The following is a 21,916-nucleotide window of genomic DNA, read 5'->3' on the forward strand; positions in this document are numbered from 1 at the left end:
AGGCTCCAACAAATTTAGAGAAGACTTATAAAAGACTTTCAATTAACAATATTTTATTGGATGCCTTTAATGCCAATATTCACAGAGGAAAACAATCCCAGCATGGCTACAGAGTTCCAGCAAAATAATTTAGGAGTTTTTGGAAAGCACGCAACATTGTTAGGGGCTAATATTTATTATAAGTATCAACTAAAGTCTGCTTAAGGCATAAGAACAACATTTGACATGGGACTGTGGTGAAAGTAGAGAATGAACTGATAAAAAATAGGAGGAGTCAGAACAATATTAACATATAACGAAGTGGGTTCACATCTTAATGAAAAGAATTTCACCTTACATAATTCTAAATACAAAAGCTAAGAAAAGTTTGAACAGTATCGTTTGGCATTTTCGTTGGATAGTTTTAGAGCACATAAACTTTGGTGGGAACTGTTCTAGAGTTCTAGCTGTACTGCAAGCAACCCCTATACGAATGGTTTTCTCAAATGGGATACATTTCGATGTAATACATAAAAGGCACAAAGAAAAGCTTAACTTTGTTATATTGCTCTCTGTAGGAAGCTTGCTCTTTTTATGATATATCAAAATGAGATCTATCGTTCAAAGAGTCCTGAGGTTCCCTTACTAGTGTGCAGGGGCCTGCTCCAGCAATCTCATAGTGCTCTTTTAGAGGGGAGTGTGGTGAAGCAGCATTAGGCTCATCAGAGAGGAGTGTGAGACATCTGCAAATACACACACAATCAAAAAATGAGACACACAACTCAAGAAGAAGATCCATACCAATTTACAAAAATAACAAGTATGGTTATATATGTTTTGGCACCATAATCAATATAATCAGGTAAGTACATTTTGAAAGAGAATTCTTGACAGTTTTGAAAAGTTGACAGTGCAATTTTTGAAAAGCTGCATTGTTATCCCGTGGAGAGAAAAACAAGTACTGCATTTAGGTAAAGTACAGCGATTTATAGACCAGTCTCCTGGACTTAAGGTTAGTATTGGGCAAGGGTCAGGAATACACACCAACAGGTCAATCTGGATGGCATTGGAGTGGCTGGGTGCAGAGGTGTAGTACACAAATGATGGATAGAATGCGGAACCAATCAAACATTCACCCCAAGTCACAGATCTGGGTTTAATCCATCAATTCTTTTGCTCACCAAGCCATCCCAGTTTGACCCAGTGGGATAGTGTATACAACGGTGGCTGGAGTGCCCTACTTACTAGGGGCATACAAGGGTGGCTGAAGTGCCAATACATATTGCAGTTTTAGGGAAAGAGATCTGGCCCAGGGCACTTTCAGTTTGAAACCACATCATTTCCAGGCAAAAAGTAGGGGGCTAACCATGCAAAAAGAGGCCCTTCCTCACAGTGGCTGGCATGCTGCGTAGGAGGCTGGCCCTCTATTTAGTGTGCAAAGCTAGTCACACTGTGCAGGGGGTCCAGGCAACCACACGTTGGTTTATAGAGGTTAAAATTAGATCACCTAATGCTCTGATTTTTAAGGTAGCTTGGTCGAGTAGTTAGGCCATTCTTGGTGAAGTGCAAAGCATTTGTTGTGCTCATAGTATCAATTATGCAACTCACACATTCGAAGAAATAACTTGAGACCAATTTATAAAAATACTTACGATTTCTATGTAATTTTTAAGACCAAGACTATCAAAATTGGTTAAGAACTTTCTGAGATATGGATTTTTGAAGTTTAAAAAACATAGGGGGTCATTCTAACTTCGGCGGGTGGCGGAGGCCGCCCGCCAAAGTTCCCCCGCCAGAATACCTCACCGCGGTCAAATGACCGCCGCGGTTATTCTGATTTTCCCGCAGGGCGGGCGGGTGACCGCCAAAAGGCCGCCCACCTGCCCGCCCGCCCAGCAGGAAAGACCCAGCAACAATGAAGCCGGCTCCGAATGGAGACGGCGGAGTTGCTGGTGTGCGACGGGTGCAGTTGCACCCATCTCGATTTTCAGTGTCTGCTTTGCAGACACTGAAAATCTTAATGGGGCCCTGTTAGGGGGCCCCTGCAGTGCCCATGCCAGTGGCATGGCCACTGCGGGGGCCCCCAGGGGCCCCACGACACCCGTTCCCGCCTTCCTGTTTCTGGCGGTGAAAACCGCCAGAAACAGGATGGCGGGAAGGGGGTCGGAATCCCCATGGCGGCGCTGCTTGCAGCGCCGCCGTGGAGGATTCCCTGGGGCAGCAGGAAACCGGCGGGAAACCGCTGGTTTCCCTTTTCTGACCGCAGCTTTACCGCCGCGGTCAGAATGGCCCCTGAAACACCGCCAGCCTGTTGGCGGTGTTTCCGCTGCACTCTGCCCTGGCAGTTTACAACTGCCAGGGTCAGAATGACCGTCATAGTCTTTTTGTGCATAATTACGCACAATAGTAATCAATAGAAAGTCACAGTTGCTTTACCAAGTTCTCCTTTTGCAGGTTGGTCGAGGTCGTCAGTGGGCAAACTGTGCCAGCTGGAGAAGGTCAAGCGGCTCCCGGTTACAGCAGGAGCGTCAGTGATAAGTTTCTGGAGCTGGTGGAGTGCCACAGTGGGGGACCACTTGGAAAAGGCCTTGCATGCAGGTTTAGAGGTGGTTCCTTGGGGTCCCCTTGGAGTGTTGAGGTTGCAAGGAGGGAGGGACCCGTAAGGCACAGCAGATTCTTCACTGCAGGGCGCAGAGCGAATTGGTGAGTCAGGAGCTGTGTGCAAAGATGCCCTTTGAATCTGGAGGTAAGTCGCTTCAAGGGTCGTTTGCAGGACAACAGGGGCACTCTGGCGGGAGGTCTGGGGTGTTCAAGTCCCTCCGCTAGGGCTTCCTCCTGGTCCTTTTTCAGCCCCAGGTGGGCTGGTTTTCCTGACCAGTACCCGGGATACTGGTGCAGTTCCGCCACTGGAGGGCACAGTGCCACCAAACTTGGCACACTTGCAGCGGTTGCTCTCGTGGTCGTTAGTGTGTCGTCGGGTCCAGCTCTGACTTCCGGTTTGGGGGTTAGCGGCTGGGTTGCTGTTTTTTTCTTTGTAGCAGAGTGGTACCTCCACTTTGGAGGGAGTTCTTGGGTGATTGGCGAAGCCTGGAGGTCCTCTGGGGTTCTTGAGGTCAGTCCAGTTGTCCAGCAGCTCTGCAGCGGTGATTGTCAGGTCCTGGGTGCAACAGGCAGGGTATGGGGCCTTTTCTTTGTGTAGCAGGTCCGCAGTTCTCATGCCTTAGATCTTCTTGGTGCCGGTTTTCTTTGTGTCCTTCGAATCTGATTTCTTGGTCCAGGGATGCAGACTAAATACTGAATTTAGTGGGCGTTTTAGAGGGAACCTGGTACTGTCCAATGGGACACCTACCTTTGGGTGGCTACACCCACTATAGTGGCCACTTCCTGTGGAAAGGGTCGCTTCCCTACCCCCGATTGGTTATTTTCCTTCCGTACAAGATGGAGAAAAATGAAATTGAGTGTTCACCTCCCAGGCAACACCTTAGGGATGGGGCATGCCGGGTGGGTCCACTCATCCTACTCTATGTGGAGTTTCCCGCCTTGGCTCCTGACAAAAGTGGGGGTTTGCAAAGGAGGGGTGGAGGGCATCTGCTGCTAGCAGCATGCCTGGGGGTCAAGTTTCAAGGGCGGTAAGCCCTTTGAAGCTCACTGGCATGGCAGTGCACATTCCCGGGGAGGGGGTGTTAGAACCTCCACCGAGGGAGGGCATTGTTCTGAATCAGGAACTCTCAACCCAGGGGTTCGGACTTGAGTCTAGAGATGGCAGGCTGGTTGGGACCAGCCAGCAACCATGCCAGGGTAGTTCGCTTTTGCAGGGGGACACCTCTAAGGTGACCACTGGATACATTTTATAATAAATCCAGTACTGGTACTAGTTTGGATATATTATTCTGAGTTGTTTGATACCAAAGAACCCAGGGTCTAGAGTGGCCATCATGTAGTTGGGACTCTCGTGTTGACCAGTGTCCAGAACATGTATTAAAATGGGCACTCTGTTCACTCACCATTTCCCAGGTTTGGCAAGGAAACAGTGGGGGCATATTGCTGATGCAGCTATGCTCTCACATATATTATGGTGCTCTTTGCCTTAGGGCTGGAAGGCCTGCCAGAGGGGTGTATCGTGGACAAAGCACACAGGCATTGTGCCATGTCGAGTTTGTGTTTTAGGTTTGCACCAGAACACACAGCCTGCTACTGCAGTGCTGGGGGCATCTGGTTGCACGGCCTTAGAGGGTGGTACAATCAGTGCTGCTGCCCTCAGGGGCCTACCCTTAGGACCCCGTAGGTACCTAAGTACCATTTACCAGGGACTTATAGTGGCAGCTGAAGGTGTTGCCAATTACCTTTGCAATTTTAGGGAAAGAACACTTGCACTGGGAACCTGGTTAGCAGGATCCCAGCTCACTTCAGTTCAAGTTGTATCCAGAGCCAGGAAAAAAGTGGAGGGGTACTGCAACAAACTGCCAGTTTCCCACACACCGGCACAACGTGCCTTTTCGCAAGCTTCTTGGGGTAGCCCGGACACGGTGAAGAGAGGCAAAGGCCGCAGGTCTCAGTAGCTACTCTGTGCGCACTTGGGCAGCTGCACTACTTACCCTACACACGGATAGACGGGGAGAGCTCTTCCCGCTCACACCTATGGGGTGTGCACTACCGCGGCAATGCACACCTTTGTGGAAATAGGAGGGTATCCCTCCTGAAGCTGGGACCAGCTTCCGACCAGCCACCTTCACAGCAGCTGCGCTGAACGCTTGCAGGCAGCTGCCCTTGCATTTCCCCGAATGTGGGCGGCCCAGAAAGACCAAGGGAGGTCTCCCCCACCCGACACAGTGGTAGTCCCAGTCTCAGGATCTTACCCTGGGAGCACTAGATCTTGTTGGCAGGACGGGCGAATCCTCGATGGAGGCACCAGTAATGTTATTCCCCAGACAGCCATAATTACCATATTCTATATAATGGGCCCGCAGGTGGTGCTAGACCCAAGGTTTGGAGCCTGATTACTGCATAAAGCTTAACAGGTACACTGCATCTTATATTGCTAGAGTGATAATTGTTAATTTACTTTTTTATTTTTATTATTATTATCATATGTGGCATTCCATGCACTAATACTTGTGATAGATGGCCTCTTGGTAACACCAGGCCCACAAGTAGGGTCATAATACTTGCCTAATATACACAATTATCATGCATCATGTATTTATGGTGACATAGGACGATTCAGGTGTTTAGTCCTGAGTTGGCTGTTTCGTGTTCTAAATAACCACCGATCAGGTGTTGTATATCATTGGTGATTACGGTATCAGGATAGCAAGTACCATCATTTAGTAATTGTTTCATATTCACAATATATGTATGATTTATGTCATTTTGGTCCATGAAATACATTCCAATATAGAAACATATTTTCAAACATTCTGTGTAGAGTCACTTTTGTGGTGTTTGTTGTGTCTCTAGCGATAGTGTATTCCACAAACACTTTAAACATTGCCTCTGGGGATAAGCCTGACTGCTCTGTGCCAAGCTACCATGGGGTGAGCACAGGTTATCTTTGGTGTGTAAATTACTTGCCCTGACTAGAGTGGTGGGTTCTGCCTGGCTTAGGTGCATACCCTAGCCAACCAGAATCCCCATTTCTAGCAGCATGACACACAGGGCATGTGCCATATTGTGCTTTCTCTTTGAGCTGCACCAAGACAAACAGACTGAAATGGCGTTCTGCATGTGGTAGGTGAGAGATGCCCGAGGGTTGCACAATCCATGCAGCAGCCCTTGGGGACCCTCTTTGGTACCCATGCCCTAGGTACCAGTGGGTACCTGTTAGAAATGGGGTCTCTTGCTGGCAGAGGTATACACCCTTGTCCAAATAGGGACAAGAATCCTTGTCAGGGTACGTCACACACAACACAAATTATCCAGTGCCCATCCTCTGGTAGCTTAGCACTGAGCAGTCAGGCTTAATTTAGAAGGCAATGTGTAAAGTATTTGTGCAATAAATCATACCGTAACACAGTGAAACACCACAAAAATACCCCGCACAGGATTAGAAAAATATAGGATACTTATCTGAATAAAATAAGGTAAAAACGATAAAGATTCAGTAAGCACAAGTTGAGATATCACTTTTGCAAGATTAAAAAGTCTTAAATCTTAGAAATTAACAGTTGTCTCTTGGTTGCACAAAGTACCTGGTTTGCGTAAAAAATAACACGCATGGAGACCGCAGAGGAGGAGATGTGGAAAAATAGGGTGTGCGTCAGTATTTCCAGCGCAGCACAGACGATGTGTTGTTTCTTTCCACGCTGCCAGGGGCTTTGCATCGATTTCCAGTGCGCAGTCTTGGTTCCTTACTGCGATGGGGGATCTTTTTGACGCCCAGGGAGGATGCAGAGAAAATCCTGGGCATGCGGGATGAACTCACAGGTGTTGCGTCGATCCGGTAGGCAATCCGACACATTTTCTGTCGCACCGCAGGTGCTGTGTTGATTCTTCGCTCTGGAAGTCGGGCTGCATTGTTCCAGTTCGGCTGTGCGTCTTTCCAGTAGGCTGTGGGCCTGATTACAACTTTGGAGGACGGTGTTAATCCGTCCCAAATGTGACGGATATACCGCCTACCATATTACGAGTCCATTATATCCTATGGAACTCATAATACGGTGGGCAGGATATCCGTCACATTTGGGACGGTTTAACACCGTCCTCCAAAGTTGTAATCAGGCCCTGTGTGTCGAATTTTCGGCCGCAAGGTAGGCACTACATCGAATCTTCACTCAGGAAGTTAGGCTGCATTGTTCCGGCTTGGCTGTGCGTCGATTTTCAGTGCACAAGGAGTTTTCTCAAGAGATGAAGTCTTTTTGGCCCTGAGACTTTAGAAAAACAGGAGGCAAACTCAATTAAAGCCCTTGGAGAGCACTTCTCAGCAAAGTCATAGGGCAGCAGGGCAACAGCAGGGCAGCAGTCTTTCTCAGCAAAGCAATCCAGATGAGCCCTTTGGGCAGCCAGACAGTTCCTCTTGACAGGTTTCAGGTCCGGTCCAGAAGTGTCTGAGTTGGGGTCAGGGACCCTGTTCATATACCCAAAAATGCCTTTGAAGTTGGGGAAGACTTCAAAGAGTGGTTTTGAAGTGCACAAGGTCCCCGTTCAGTACAGGTCTGTCTGCCAGGGTCCCAGTAGGGGGGTTTGGCAGTCCATTGTGTGAGGGCAGGCCACTAGCCTTTGAAATGTAAGTGTCAGGCCCTCCACCCTCCCAGCACAGGAAGACCCATTCAGTATGCAGATGAGAACAAGTATAACTGTAGTTGTCTGGGTGAAATGCACAAAGGATCTGTCAACCAGCCTAGCCCAGACGTGGATTGGAGACAGGTTGGAAGGCACAGATGGATTTTAAGTGCAGAGAAATGTTCACTTTTTAAAAGTGGCATTTCTAACATAGTAATACAAAATTCAACCTCACCAAAAAGCAGGATTTTGTATTACCATTCTGGCCGTACTAAGTATGACCTGTTTACCCTTTTGTGATCAGAATCTACCACTCAAACAGTATATGAGGGTAGCCCTAATGCTATCCTAGGAAAGGAGCAGCCCTTACAGTAGTGGAAAACCAATTTAGGGGTTTTCCACTACCAGGACATACAAACCACACATGTACATGTCCTGCCTTCTAACTACATAGCACCCTGCCCTATGGGTTTCCTAGGGCCTACCTTAGGGTCGACTTACATGTAGAAAAAGAGGAGTTTTAGGGATTGGCAAGTACTTTTAAATGCCAAGTCGAAGTGGCAGTGAAACTGAACACACAGTCCTTGAAAGGGCAGGCCTGAGACATGGTTAAGAGGCTACATATGTGGATGGCACAACCAGTGCTGCAGGCCCACTAGTAGCATTCAATTTACAGGCCCTGGGCACATGTAGTGCACTTTTACTAGGGACTTGCAAGAAAATCAAATACGCTGATTGGGTATGAACCAATGTTACCATGTTTGAAGGGAGATAACATATGCACTTTAGCACTGGTTAGCAGTGGCAAAGTGCGCAGAGTCATAAAACAAGCAAAAACAGTGGCAGAAAAGTGGAGGGAGGCAGTCAAAAAGTTGGAGGATGACCACTCGAAGGCTGTCAGGTCTACCAGTACCGTTTACAGGGTCTTACAGGGGGCCAAAGGTATTGCCAATTGGAAACAATTGTACAGTTTTTTGGAAAGAGATCTGGAACTGGGGACCTGGATAGCAGGAACCCAGTGCACTTTCAGTCCAAATTGCATCATATACCAGGCAAAAGGTGGGGGTGACCATGTCAAAAAGGGGCACTTTCTTATAGGTCATTTCATTAAATCTGTCTAAAAGACAGATAAGTATCATATTTCCTCCTTTTCCTACCTGTGCATCTGATTCTAAAATGGTAGTGATAGTGGGCAACGAAGGCATACACCAGGAGGCAGTAGAGGGGTAGCTACACAGATCCATCAATGTTCATAATCACTGTAGATAAACCTTCACTCTGTTGGCATTAATGCAGCTCTCTGTCACACAGCAAAGTATACTTTTCGACCCCGGGTAAAACATTTTTTGTAAGTATTAGTGGGCTACACAAACAGATGACAAATTAGAGGATGACTTACATGCCTGGGGAACATAATTGTCTAGATTCGAAGGGAAGGATACCCAATCCTCGGGTGAGTCATTAAAATGACAACCAGCCCTCGAGGCACTATCGGGAAGGGGACCATTATGCGAGGGACATATGTTTGCTGATCGCACTGTTGGAACATTACGCTTTCTATTTCAGGGCCAAAATGGACATGGAATAAATCTACTCTGTACATTTAAGTATGGCAGTGATCTCCAAATTTCAAATGATGTTATGTAACAGTTCATGATGCAATCTTGTACCTGCAAATTAAAATCCAATAAAGAAATTCTGAAAAAAATAAAAGTATTAGTGGGCTAGGGAGGTGCTGTTTAAAAATATTCAGACAGTAATTTCCATTTGAATTGCCAAAAGCTCAAGGAAGGTGAGAAGATATCACATGCTGAGGGGTGTTTTGTGTTTCTATCTTCTTTATATTATTAGCAGATCAGCTAGGCTCACACTGATGATTTCTAATAGTTCTGTTCCATATACTTTATTATACCTTACTTAAAATACAATAAAAATGGGGGACCATCACAAGGAGGAACAAGATGGGTATGAAGACAGTGAAATGCCTTGTGGACTTTCACTGGCTAGGATTCGGTGACACTGTACATCAGGCCTCAGCGGCTTTCACTTCTCCATTTTACAGTTAATTTCTGCCCTGAAACTGCCTTGACAGAAAGCGGAGGGCAAGTCCCTTCTTCAAATGCTCCTGCCTCTGCAATGTGCTCCCACTACATAGTATACTGTATCTGTGGTATCTTTACAGATCTCTCGGCCGAAGTGGGAAAGTCACCTTCAATCAGGTTAATCTTGAGATTTTCCTGGCATTCAAGCTTTAGTTTAGGAAGTCTATTCACTTCCTTGTCATCTGCATACCAATACAGCTCATGGCAAAAAAAAAGAAGAATTGCAGTTAGGAGCAGTTTAAGGCAGAGTTCCCTAAGCCTACATCTAATTTCAACTGTACCTTGCACTCCTTATGTATTATACTGCATAGACAATATTAGTGCAATATTGATGTGAAAGTCTAGTAGTAACCTACTGAGTGTACAGACTTATTGGCAATGGCACTCACCCTCCTCTTTTGTTCAGTTTTACGCTTCACTTTTTCCTTTTCATTGTGCACTCCTCTTGCACCTGTTTAACCTCTATTCAGTCATCTCTCCCATAATACATTTTTACTGTGTCTGTCTTTTTCACACCTTTGACAGAACCTCACGTTTGTGTTGCTGAAACAACTCAAGTTTTACTTGAAACAAGGAGTGACCTTGTCTGTGGTTTGTGTCAAAGGAAGAAAATAAGGAGTACAGAATAAAACGAGTACCTATTGTCTTCAATGCACATATTATTTCCGACTAGTGTGTTAGTAACTAAAAAACGAAATGAATTCCATGTACTGGCACTAATTACTTGTCGTCTTGTTCTATATTGAAGCTGACACCCTAGTATTTGATGGTGAACAAAGTCCCATCAAGTTCAAAAACTGTTACACAAATACAGGGAGTGCAGAATTATTAGGCAAGTTGTATTTTTGAGGATTAATTTTATTATTGAACAACAACCATGTTCTCAATGAACCCAAAAAACTCATTAATATCAAAGCTGAATATTTTTGGAAGTAGTTTTTAGTTTGTTTTTAGTTTTAGCTATGTTAGGGGGATATCTGTGTGTGCAGGTGACTATTACTGTGCATAATTATTAGGCAACTTAACAAAAAAAATATATATACCCATTTCAATTATTTATTATTACCAGTGAAACCAATATAACATCTCAACATTCACAAATATACATTTCTGACATTCAAAAACAAAACAAAAACAAATCAGTGACCAATATAGCCACCTTTCTTTGCAAGGACACTCAAAAGCCTGCCATCCATGGATTCTGTCAGTGTTTTGATCTGTTCACCATCAACATTGCGTGCAGCAGCAACCACAGCCTCCCAGACACTGTTCAGAGAGGTGTACTGTTTTCCCTCCTTGTAAATCTCCCATTTGATGATGGACCACAGGTTCTCAATGGGGTTCAGATCAGGGGAACAAGGATGCCATGTCAATAGATTTCCTTCTTTTATACCCTTTCTTGCCAGCCACGCTGTGGAGTACTTGGACGCGTGTGATGGAGCATTGTCCTGCATGAAAATCATGTTTTTCTTGAAGGATGCAGACTTCTTCCTGTACCACTGCTTGAAGAAGGTGTCTTCCAGGATCTGGCAGTAGGACTGGGAGTTGAGCTTGACTCCATCCTCAACCCGAAAAGGCCCCACAAGCTCATCTTTGATGATACCAGCCCAAACCAGTACTCCACCTCCACCTTGCTGGCGTCTGAGGCGGACTGGAGCTCTCTGCCCTTTACCAATCCAGCCACGGGCCCATCCATCTGGCCCATCAAGACTCACTCTCATTTCATCAGTCCATAAAACCTTATAAAAATCAGTCTTGAGATATTTATTGGCCCAGTCTTGACGTTTCAGCTTGTGTGTCTTGTTCAGTGGTGGTCGCCTTTCAGCCTTTCTTACCTTGGCCATGTCTCTGAGTATTGCACGCCTTGTGCTTTTGGGCACTCCAGTGATGTTGCAGCTCTGAAATATGGCCAAACTGGTGGCAAGTGGCATCGTGGCAGCTGCACGCTTGACTTTTCTCAGTTCATGGGCAGTTATTTTGCGCCTTGGTTTTTCCACACGCTTCTTGCGACCCTGTTGACTATTTTGAATGAAACGCTTGATTGTTCGATGATCACGCTTCAGAAGCTTTGCAATTTTAAGAGTGCTGCATCCCTCTGCAAGATATCTCACTATTTTTGACTTTTCGGAGCCTGTCAAGTCCTTCTTTTGACCCATTTTGCCAAAGGAAAGGAAGTTGCCTAATAATTATGCACACCTGATATAGGGTGTTGATGTCATTAGACCACACCCCTTCTCATTACAGAGATGCACATCACCTAATATGCTTAATTGGTAGTAGGCTTTCGAGCCTATACAGCTTGGAGTAAGACAACATGCATAAAGAGGATGATGTGGTCAAAATACTCATTTGCCTAATAATTCTGCACTCCCTGTAGAGATATTTTTCCTTGACTGGGAACTTACTAAATGCAGGCCAAAAACAAGATCCTCGGACTAATCACCAGAAGACATTTAAGGCTAAGATTAAGCTAAGAGGTCTGCTACAGCTTAATTTCATAATAAAAACTTGAAAATACCTCACTTAATTGGGCTTGGACAGTTCGATACTCCTGAACCAAATGCTCTAGTTGATTGTTTATGTACTTTTCTCGGCTTCCAACCTTCTCCAATGTTTTGCTGATTTCATTGTGAAGCTTGTCAAGATAGCCCTGTGGAATGTAAGTAATCAGGTGATATTTATACATGAAACGTAATATAAGCATAATAGACCAGAAATGCAAATTAAAAAACAAAAAAAACATTAACATGTAATCTTCAAATACTGCTGCTCATACAGGTTGCAGCAATAATGTTGGAATTCTCTAATTCGGGCCATAGGTATGTTTGTAGATTTTCTATTGCACAAACTTAGTCAAAAGGCAGCAGAGTGCTGTAGATGGTCAAAGGCAAGCATAAAGCTAATGAGTAAGAGGAGGTGGAGCAGGGTTAAGGATGGTTACTGCAGTGTTCTTAAGAGCAGAGTTTTCAATTATTTCCTGAATTGGAGCAGTGTTGGGGTGGCCCTGATAGATACAGGGAAGTTGTTCCAGATCCCGGGTACACAGATAGAAAAGGCCTGCTGCTTTGTTTTTTCTTTTTTACACATCCTCATCAGCAGTCTGATGGTGTCCTCGCTACAGGTGTGCCAAGATCCACTAGAGTTGGTGAGCTTGTCTGCAAGATAAGTAAAGGGTGCTGGTCATGACGACTTACATATGTTTCTCAAAGCTGCCAAATGAGAGTTCATAGTTACAAACTGCCACTAAACTCAAATTTTTCTTGAAAAGATAGTCAAAGCAATTGTGCTTCTTTTAGCCATCAGATCGGGTGTAGAAGCTTTACAAAGAAAAGAATGTGTACAATATTTAATGAATAAAGCTTACTTAATAGTTTTTATGTAACTATTTGAGGTGGGAGTATAAGAAGAAAATACACACACAATGTTGTAAGTTTCTACAGTACTGAATACAGCACCTTACACAAGAACAAGAAGCAGACTAGAGATACAGTTACATGAACATGAATGTCCAATTTCAGTGGGATAAGCTTTCTTATCACTCAGGAATTACAAAACATGAAGAGGATCACAGATGTGCGCACAGATCTGGACTAATCAACAGTTGATGCCATACTGTTGATGAATAGTAGGACTACCTATGTCAAGACTTTGTTCACTGTTAGACCTGGCATCCTTGGCCCGGTTTCCTCTGTCCTTTTGCCTCTGCTTATTGTATTTTTAACTGTGCACTGGATTTCATTTTTGCCGTTTTTTGGTACTCTGTGCACTTTACCACTGCTGTGATTATGACTGGTTATCCAGGATTGCCACATTTGGTTTACTAGTAAGTCCATAGTAAAGTGCACTAGAGGTGCCCATTGTAGGAAAGTACCATCTGCCTGGCATGTTACCCACATTTTTCACTGTATATATGTTGTTTTAGTTGTATGTGTCACTGGGACCCTGTTCACCAGGGCCCCAGTGCTCATAAGTGTGCCTGAATGTGTTACCTGTGTAGTGACTAACTCTCACTGAGGCTCTGCTAATCAGAACCTCAGTGGTTATGCTCTCTCATTTCTTTCAAATTGTCACTAACAGGCTAGTGACCAATTTTACACATTTACATTGGCTTACTGGAACACCCTTATAATTCCCTAGTATATGGTACTGAGGTACCCAGGGTATTGGGGTTCCAGGAGATCCCTATGGGCTGCAGCATTTCTTTTGCCACCCATAGGGAGCTCTGACAATTCTTACACAGGCCTGCCACTGCAGCCTGAGTGAAATAACGTCCACATTATTTCACAGCCATTTTACACTGCACTTAAGTAACTTATAAGTCACCTATATGTCTAACCTTTACCTGGTAAAGGTTAGGTGCAAAGTTACTTAGTGTGAGGGCACCCTGGCACTAGCCAAGGTGCCCCCACATTGTTCAGGGCCAATTCCCTGAACTTTGTGAGTGCGGGGACACCATTACACGTGTGCACTACATATAGGTCAATACCTATATGTAGCTTCACAATGGTAACTCCGAATATGGCCATGTAACATGTCTAAGATCCTGGAATTGCCCCCTCTATGCCATCCTGGCATTGTTGGCACAATTCCATGATCCCAGTGGTCTGTAGCACAGACCCTGGTACTGCCAAACTGCCTTTCCTGGGGTTTCACTGCAGCTGCTGCTGCTGCCAACCCCTCAGACAGGTTTCTGCCCCCTGGGGTCAAGCCAGGCTTGTCCCAGGATGGCAGAACAAAGGACTTCCTCTAAGAGAGGGTGTTACACCCTCTCCCTTTGGAAAATGGTGTGAAGGCAGGGGAGGAGTAGCCTCCCCCAGCCTCTGGAAATGCTTTCTTGGGCACAGATGTGCCCAATTCTGCATAAGCCAGTCTACACCAGTTCAGGGGACCCCTTAGCCCTGCTCTGGCGCGAAACTGGACAAAGGAAAGGGGAGTGACCACTCCCCTGACCTGCTCCTCCCCTGGGAGGTGTCCAGAGCTCCTCCAGTGTGCTCCAGACCTCTGCCATCTTGGAAACAGAGGTGCTGCTGGCACACTGGACTGCTCTGAGTGGCCGGTGCCACCAGGTGACGTCAGAGACTCCTTCTGATAGGCTCCTTCAGGTGTTAGTAGCCTATCCTCTCTCCTAGGTAGCCAAACCCTCTTTTCTGGCTATTTAGGGTCTCTGTCTCTGGGGAAACTTTAGATAACGAATGCAAGAGCTCCTCAGAGTTCCTCTGCATCTCTCTCTTCACCTTCTGCCAAGGAATCGACTGCTGACCGCGCTGGAAGCCTGCAACACTGCAACAAAGTAGCAAAGACGACTACTGCAACTCTGTAACGCCGATCCTGCCGCCTTCTCGACTGTTTTCCTGGTGGTGCATGCTGTGGGGGTAGTCTGCCTCCTCTCTGCACTAGAAGCTCCGAAGAAATCTCCCGTGGGTCGACGGAATCGTCCCCCTGCAACCGCAGGCACCAAAAAGCTGCATTACAGGTCCCTTGGGTCTCCTCTCAGCACGACGAGCGAGGTCCCTCGAATCCAGCAACTCTGTCCAAGTGACTCCCACAGTCCAGTGACTCTTCAGTCCAAGTTTGGTGGAGGTAAGTCCTTGCCTCACCTCGCTAGACTGCATTGCTGGGAACCGCGACTTTTGCAGCTACTCCGGCCCCTGTGCACTTCCGGCGGAAATCCTTTGTGCACAGCCAAGCCTGGGTCCACGGCACTCTAACCTGCATTGCACGACTTTCTAAGTTGGTCTCCGGCGACGTGGGACTCCTTTGTGTAACTTCGGGTGAGCACCGTTTCACGCATCCTCGTAGTGCCTGTTTCTGGCACTTCTCCGGGTGCTACCTGCTGCTGAGAGGGCTCCTTGTCTTGCTCGACGTCCCCTCTCTCTCCTGGTCCAATTTGCGACCTCCTGGTCCCTCCCGGGCCACAGCAGCATCCAAAAACGCTAACCGCACGATTTGCAGCTAGCAAGGCTTGTTGGCGTTCTTTCGGCAGGAAAACACTTCTGCACGACTCTCCACGGCGAGAGGGATCCGTCCACCAAAGGGGAAGTCTCTAGCCCTTTTCGTTCCTGCAGAAACCTCAGCTTCTTCTGTCCAGTAGAAGCTTCTTTGCACCCACAGCTGGCATTTCCTGGGCATATGCCCATCTCCGACTTGCTTGTGACTTTTGGACTTGGTCCCCTTGTTCCACAGGAACCCTAGATTGGAAATCCATTGTTGTTGCATTGTTGGTTTGTGTCTTTCCTGCATTATTCCTCTATCACGACTTCTTTGTCTTTGGGGGAACTTTAGTGCACTTTGCACTCACTTTTCAGGGTCTTGGGGAGGGCTAATTTTCTAACTCTCACTATTTTCTAATAGTCCCAGCGACCCTCTACAAGGTCACATAGGTTTGGGGTCCATTCGTGGTTCGCATTCCACTTTTGGAGTATATGGTTTCTGTTGCCCCTATCCCTATGTGTCCCCATTGCATCCTATTGTAACTATACATTGTTTGCACTGTTTTCTAAGACTATACTGCATATTTTTGGTATTGTGTACATATAACTTGTGTATATTTGCTATCCTCACTCTGAGGGTACACTCTGAGATACTTTGGCATATTGTCATAAAGATAAAGTACCTTTATTTTTAGTATAACTGTGTATTGTGTTTTCTTATGATATTGTGCAAGTGACACTTGTGGTACTGTAGTAGCTTCACACGTCTCCTAGTTCAGCCTAAGCTGCTCTGCTAAGCTACCATTATCTATCAGCCTAAGCTGCTAGACACCCTATACACTAATAAGGGATAACTGGGCCTTGTGCAAGGTGCAAGTACCCCTTGGTACTCACTACAAGCCAGTCCAGCCTCCTACATTGGTTGTGCAGCGGTGGGATAAGTGCTTTGAGACTACTTACCACTCTTGTCATTGTACTTTTCATAAGAGAAAAATATACAAAACAAGTTCAGTGTGTGTACACATAGCTAAAAAGTTTTGCATTTCCTCTTTTCTAAAGTACTGAAAAGTACTTCTAAACTTTCAAAAAGTTCTTAAAAGTTTAACAAGTTTTTTTCTGTCTTTCTAAAAAGCTCTGACAAACTTTTTTCTCTTTTTCTATCACTTTAACTCTCTCAAAAAAATGTCTGGCACAGGCCAAAATGTTGACCTGTCTAAGATTGCATATGATCACCTTAGCTGGAAAGGAGCAAGGAGTCTCTGCATAGAGAGAGGTTTGAGTGTAGGGAGGAATCCTTCCTTGGAATTGTTACTTAACATGCTTAGAGAACAAGATAAGGCTAAAAGTGCCCCATCTGTTGAAAAAGTAGCTAATGGTTCCCAATCTGATCCAGGGACTCCCCCAGGAAAAGATTCAGGAAAGAAACTTCCCAGCCTGCCCATTACAAGACAGTCTAGCATAGTTGTTACTGAGGTGGAGTCACATCATACAGATGATGTGCTCTCACATTACACTGTCAGCCAAGCTGTTAGGGTGCCCTCTGTAAGGGACAGGTCTCCTTCTGTTCATTCCCATCATACCTCTGTATCTAGAAATGTCCCTCCCACCAACCCTGATGACAGATTGTTAGAAAGGGAACTCAATAAGTTGAGGGTGGAACAAACCAGACTGAAGCTTAAAAAGCAACAGCTGGATTTGGATAGACAGTCTTTAGAAATAGAGAAGGAAAGACAGAAGTTGGGTTTAGAAACCAGTGGTGGCAGCAGCAGTATTCCCCATAGTCATCCTGCAAAAGAGCATGATTCCAGGAATCTACACAAGATAGTTCCCCCTTATAAGGAGGGGGATGACATTAACAAGTGGTTTGCTGCACTTGAGAGGGCCTGTGTTGTACAGGATGTCCCTCAAAGGCAGTGGGCTGCTATCCTATGGCTATCATTTAGTGGAAAAGGTAGGGATAGGCTCCTTACTGTGAAAGAAAGTGATGCCAATAATTTTACAGTTCTTAAGAATGCACTCCTGGATGGTTATGGCTTAACCACTGAACAATACAGGATAAAGTTCAGAGAGACCAAAAAGGAGTCTTCACAAGACTGGGATGATTTCATTGACCATTCAGTGAAGGCCTTGGAGGGGTGGTTAAATGGCAGTAAGGTTACTGACTTTGAAAGCCTGTATAACTTGATCCTGAGAGAGCATATTCTTAATAATTGTGTGTCTGATTTGTTGCACCAGTACTTGGTGGACTCTGATCTGACCTCTCCCCAAGAATTGGGAAAGAAGGCAGACAAATGGGTCAGAACAAGGGTGAACAGAAAAGTTCATACAGGGAATGACAAAGATGGCAACAAAAAGAAGGATGGTAAGTCTTCAGACAAGGGTGGGGACAAATCTAAAAATGAGTCTTCATCAGGCCCACAAAAACACTCTGGTGGGGGTGGTGGGTCCAAATCCTCCTTTAATCAAAACAAAGAAAAGAAACCATGGTGCTATTTATGTAAAGTAAAAGGCCATTGGACAACAGATCTCAGTTGTCCAAAGAAAAGCACCAAGCCTCCTACCACTACAACCCCTACTGCTACACCTAGTGTCCCTACTAATAGCAGTGGTGGTGGGAGCAAACCTACTAATAGCCAATCCAAGGGAGTAGCTGGGCTCACTATTGGTAACTTAGTTGGGGTTGGCCTTGTTAGGGAGGCCACAGAGGCTGTGTTAGTCTCTGAGGGGGCTATTGATTTAGCCACCTTAGTTGTTTGTCCCCTTAATATGGATAAGTACAAGCAGCTACCCCTAATAAATGGTGTTGAGGTTCAGGCCTACAGGGACACTGGTGCCAGTGTGACTATGGTCATAGAGAAACTGGTCCACCCTGAACAACACCTACTTGGTCACCAGTACCAAGTAACCGATGCTCACAACAACACACTTAGCCACCCCATGGCTGTTGTTAATCTCAACTGGGTGGGGGTTACTGGTCCAAAGAAAGTTGTGGTAGCCACAGATTTACCGGTAGACTGTCTACTAGGAAATGATTTGGAGACATCAGCTTGGTCAGATGTGGAGTTGGAGGCCCATGCAGCAATGCTGGGCATCCCAGGGCATATTTTTGCTTTAACCAGGGCTCAGGCCAAAAAGCAAAAAGGACAGGGAAGCTTGGATCCTGGAACAATGGACCAAGTGCTCCCTAAAGCTAGGGCTAGTAGAAGCAAACCACTTCCTACTATCCCTCCCTCTACAGTGGATTCAACTTCAGAGGAAGAAGAATTCCCTCCCTGTGCAGAACCTACACCAGAGGAGCTTGAAGCAGATACTGCTGAGCTTTTGGGTGAAGGGGGGCCTGCCAGAGAGGAGCTGAGTGTGGCACAGCAAACCTGTCCCACATTAGAAGGTCTAAGACAGCAAGCTGTCAAACAGGCTAATGGGGATGTCAGTGACTCTCACAGAGTTTACTGGGAGGACAACCTCTTGTACACTGAGCATAGGGATCCTAAACCTGGAGCTGCCAGGAGATTAGTGATTCCTCAGGAGTACAGAAAGTTCCTCCTAACTCTTGCCCACGACATTCCCCTAGCTGGGCATCTGGGACAAATGAAAACTTGGGACAGGCTTGTTCCCTTGTTTCATTGGCCTAGGATGTCTGAGGACACAAAAGATTTTTGTAAGTCCTGTGAAACCTGTCAAGCCAGTGGCAAGACAGGTGGCACTCCAAAGGCACCCCTTATTCCACTGCCTGTGGTTGGGGTTCCCTTTGAAAGGGTAGGGGTTGACATAGTTGGCCCGCTTGACCCTCCTACTGCTTCAGGCAATAGATTTATCTTGGTGGTAGTGGACCATGCCACAAGATATCCTGAAGCTATTCCTTTAAGGACCACTACAGCTCCTGCAGTGGCAAAGGCCCTCCTGGGAATATTTTCCAGGGTGGGCTTCCCAAAGGAAGTAGTATCAGACAGGGGAAGCAATTTCATGTATGCATACTTCAAGGCCATGTGGAAGGAGTGTGGTGTAACTTATAAATTCACTACACCCTATCATCCACAAACAAATGGACTGGTGGAGAGATTTAACAAAACTCTCAAAGGCATGATTATGGGTCTCCCTGAAAAACTCCGCAGGAGATGGGATATCCTTCTACCATGCCTCCTTTTTGCCTACAGGGAGGTACCCCAGAAAGGAGTGGGCTTCAGCCCCTTTGAACTTCTTTTTGGACACCCTGTTAGGGGTCCACTCACACTTGTCAAATAGGGTTGGGAACAACCTTTAAAAGCTCCAAAACAAGATATTGTGGACTATGTACTTGGCCTCAGATCAAGGATGGCTGAGTATATGAAAAAGGCCAGTAAAAACCTTCAGGCCAGCCAAGAGCTCCAGAAGCAATGGCATGATCAGAAGGCTGTTTTGGTTCAGTACCAACCAGGGCAGAAAGTGTGGGTCTTGGAGCCTGTGGCCCCAAGAGCACTCCAAGATAAATGGAGTGGTCCCCACACAATTGTTGAGAAAAAGGGTGAAGTCACCTATTTGGTTGACTTAGGCACTGCAAGGAGTCCCCTTAGGGTACTCCATGTAAACCGCCTGAAACCCTACTATGACAGGGCTGATCTCACCCTGCTCATGGCAACTGATGAGGGACAGGAGGAAGACAGTAATCCTCTACCTGATCTCTTCTCTTCCACAGAACAAGATGCTCTTGTGGAAGGTGTAGTTTTGGCTGATTGTCTTACTGCTGAGCAGAAAGACCACTGCATAAATCTCCTAGATCAATTCTCTGAACTCTTCTCTACTGTGCCAAGTACCACTTCTTGGTGTGAGCACACTATAGATACTGGAGACAGCTTGCCTGTCAAAAGTAAGATCTATAGGCAGCCTGACCATGTCAGGGACTGCATAAAGCAAGAGGTGCAGAAAATGTTAGAACTGGGAGTGGTTGCGCACTCTGAAAGTCCATGGGCTTCTCCTGTGGTACTTGTACCAAAACCCCATTCCAAAGATGGAAAGAAGGAAATGCGGTTTTGTGTAGACTATAGAGGTCTCAACTTGGTAACCAAAACTGATGCTCACCCTATACCCAGGGCAGATGAGCTCATAGATACGCTGGCATCTGCCAAGTATCTAAGCACTTTTGATTTGACTGCAGGGTATTGGCAGATCAAATTATCAGAAGATGCTAAACCTAAAACTGCATTTTCAACCATTGGAGGACATTACCAGTTCACTGTGATGCCTTTTGGTTTGAAAAATGCACCTGCCACTTTTCAGAGGTTGGTGAACACAGTCCTGCAAGGGCTGGAAGCTTTCAGTGCAGCATATTTGGACGATATAGCTGTCTTTAGCTCCAGCTGGGATGATCACCTGGTCCACCTATGGAAAGTTTTGGAGGCCCTGCAAAAGGCAGGCCTCACTATCAAGGCTTCAAAGTACCAGATAGGGCAGGGTAAGGTGGTTTATCTGGGACACCTTGTTGGTGGGGAACAGATTGCACCACTTCAGGGGAAAATCCAAACAATTATTGTTTGGGTTCCCCCTACTACACATACTCAGGTGAGAGCCTTCCTAGGCCTCACTGGGTATTACAGGAGGTTCATTAAGAACTATGGCTCCATTGCAGCCCCTCTTAATGACCTCACTTCCAAGAAGATGCCTAAAAAGGTATTATGGACAGCAAACTGTCAGAAAGCTTTTGAGGAGCTGAAGCAGGCCATGTGCTCTGCACCTGTCCTGAAAAGCCCTTGTTACTCTAAAAAAATTCTATGTCCAAACTGATGCATCTGAATTAGGAGTAGGGGCAGTCCTATCACAACTTAATTCTGAGGGCCAGGATCAACCTGTTGCTTTTATTAGTAGGAGGTTGACCCCTAGAGAGAAGCGTTGGTCTGCCATTGAGAGGGAGGCCTTTGCTGTGGTCTGGGCACTGAAGAAGTTGAGGCCATACCTGTTTGGCACTCACTTCATTGTTCAGACAGACCACAAACCTCTACTTTGGCTAAAACAAATGAAAGGTGAAAATCCTAAATTGTTGAGGTGGTCCATATCCCTACAGGGAATGGACTATACAGTGGAACATAGACCTGGGAGTAGCCACTCCAATGCAGATGGACTCTCCAGATATTTCCACTTCGACAATGAAGACTCATCAGGTCATGGCTAGTCTTATTGTCCTTCGTTTGGGGGGGGGGGGGGGTTGTGTAGGAAAGTACCATCTTGCCTGGCATGTTATCCCCATTTTTCACTGTATATATGTTGTTTTAGTTGTATGTGTCACTGGGACCCTGTTCACCAGGGCCACAGTGCTCATAAGTGTGCCTGAATGTGTTACCTGTGTAGTGACTAACTGTCACGGAGGCTCTGCTAATCAGAACCTCAGTGGTTATGCTCTCTCATTTCTTTCAAATTGTCACTAACAGGCTAGTGACCAATTTTACCAATTTACATTGGCTTACTGGAACACCCTTATAATTCCCTAGTATATGGTACTGAGGTACCCACGGTATTGGGGTTCCAGGAGATCCCTATGGGCTGCAGCATTTCTTTTGCCACCCATAGGGAGCTCTGACAATTCTTACACAGGCCTGTCACTGCAGCCTGAGTGAAATAACGTCCACGTTATTTCACAGCCATTTTACACTGCACTTAAGTAACTTATAAGTCACCTATATGTCTAACCTTTACCTGGTAAAGGTTAGGTGCAAAGTT

General features: G+C 45.9%; 1 protein-coding gene across 2 annotated transcripts in view; it reads right to left on the minus strand.

Moving 5' to 3' along the window:
• The window catches only part of IFT57 (intraflagellar transport 57), a 192,967-nt gene that overhangs the window by 41,791 nt on the left and 129,260 nt on the right, over positions 1 to 21,916 (minus strand). The window contains exon 8 of one of the 2 annotated variants that reach the window (XM_069204792.1): positions 11,818 to 11,949. The exons of the other annotated variant lie outside the window; for it this stretch is intronic. Coding sequence (XP_069060893.1) covers positions 11,818 to 11,949 — 132 coding nt within the window. The remainder of the gene's footprint in view (positions 1 to 11,817; positions 11,950 to 21,916) is intronic. 2 annotated transcript variants of the gene reach the window in all.

Source organism: Pleurodeles waltl, chromosome 8 (assembly GCF_031143425.1).
Source record: "Pleurodeles waltl isolate 20211129_DDA chromosome 8, aPleWal1.hap1.20221129, whole genome shotgun sequence".
Classification (NCBI taxonomy): domain Eukaryota; kingdom Metazoa; phylum Chordata; class Amphibia; order Caudata; family Salamandridae; genus Pleurodeles; species Pleurodeles waltl.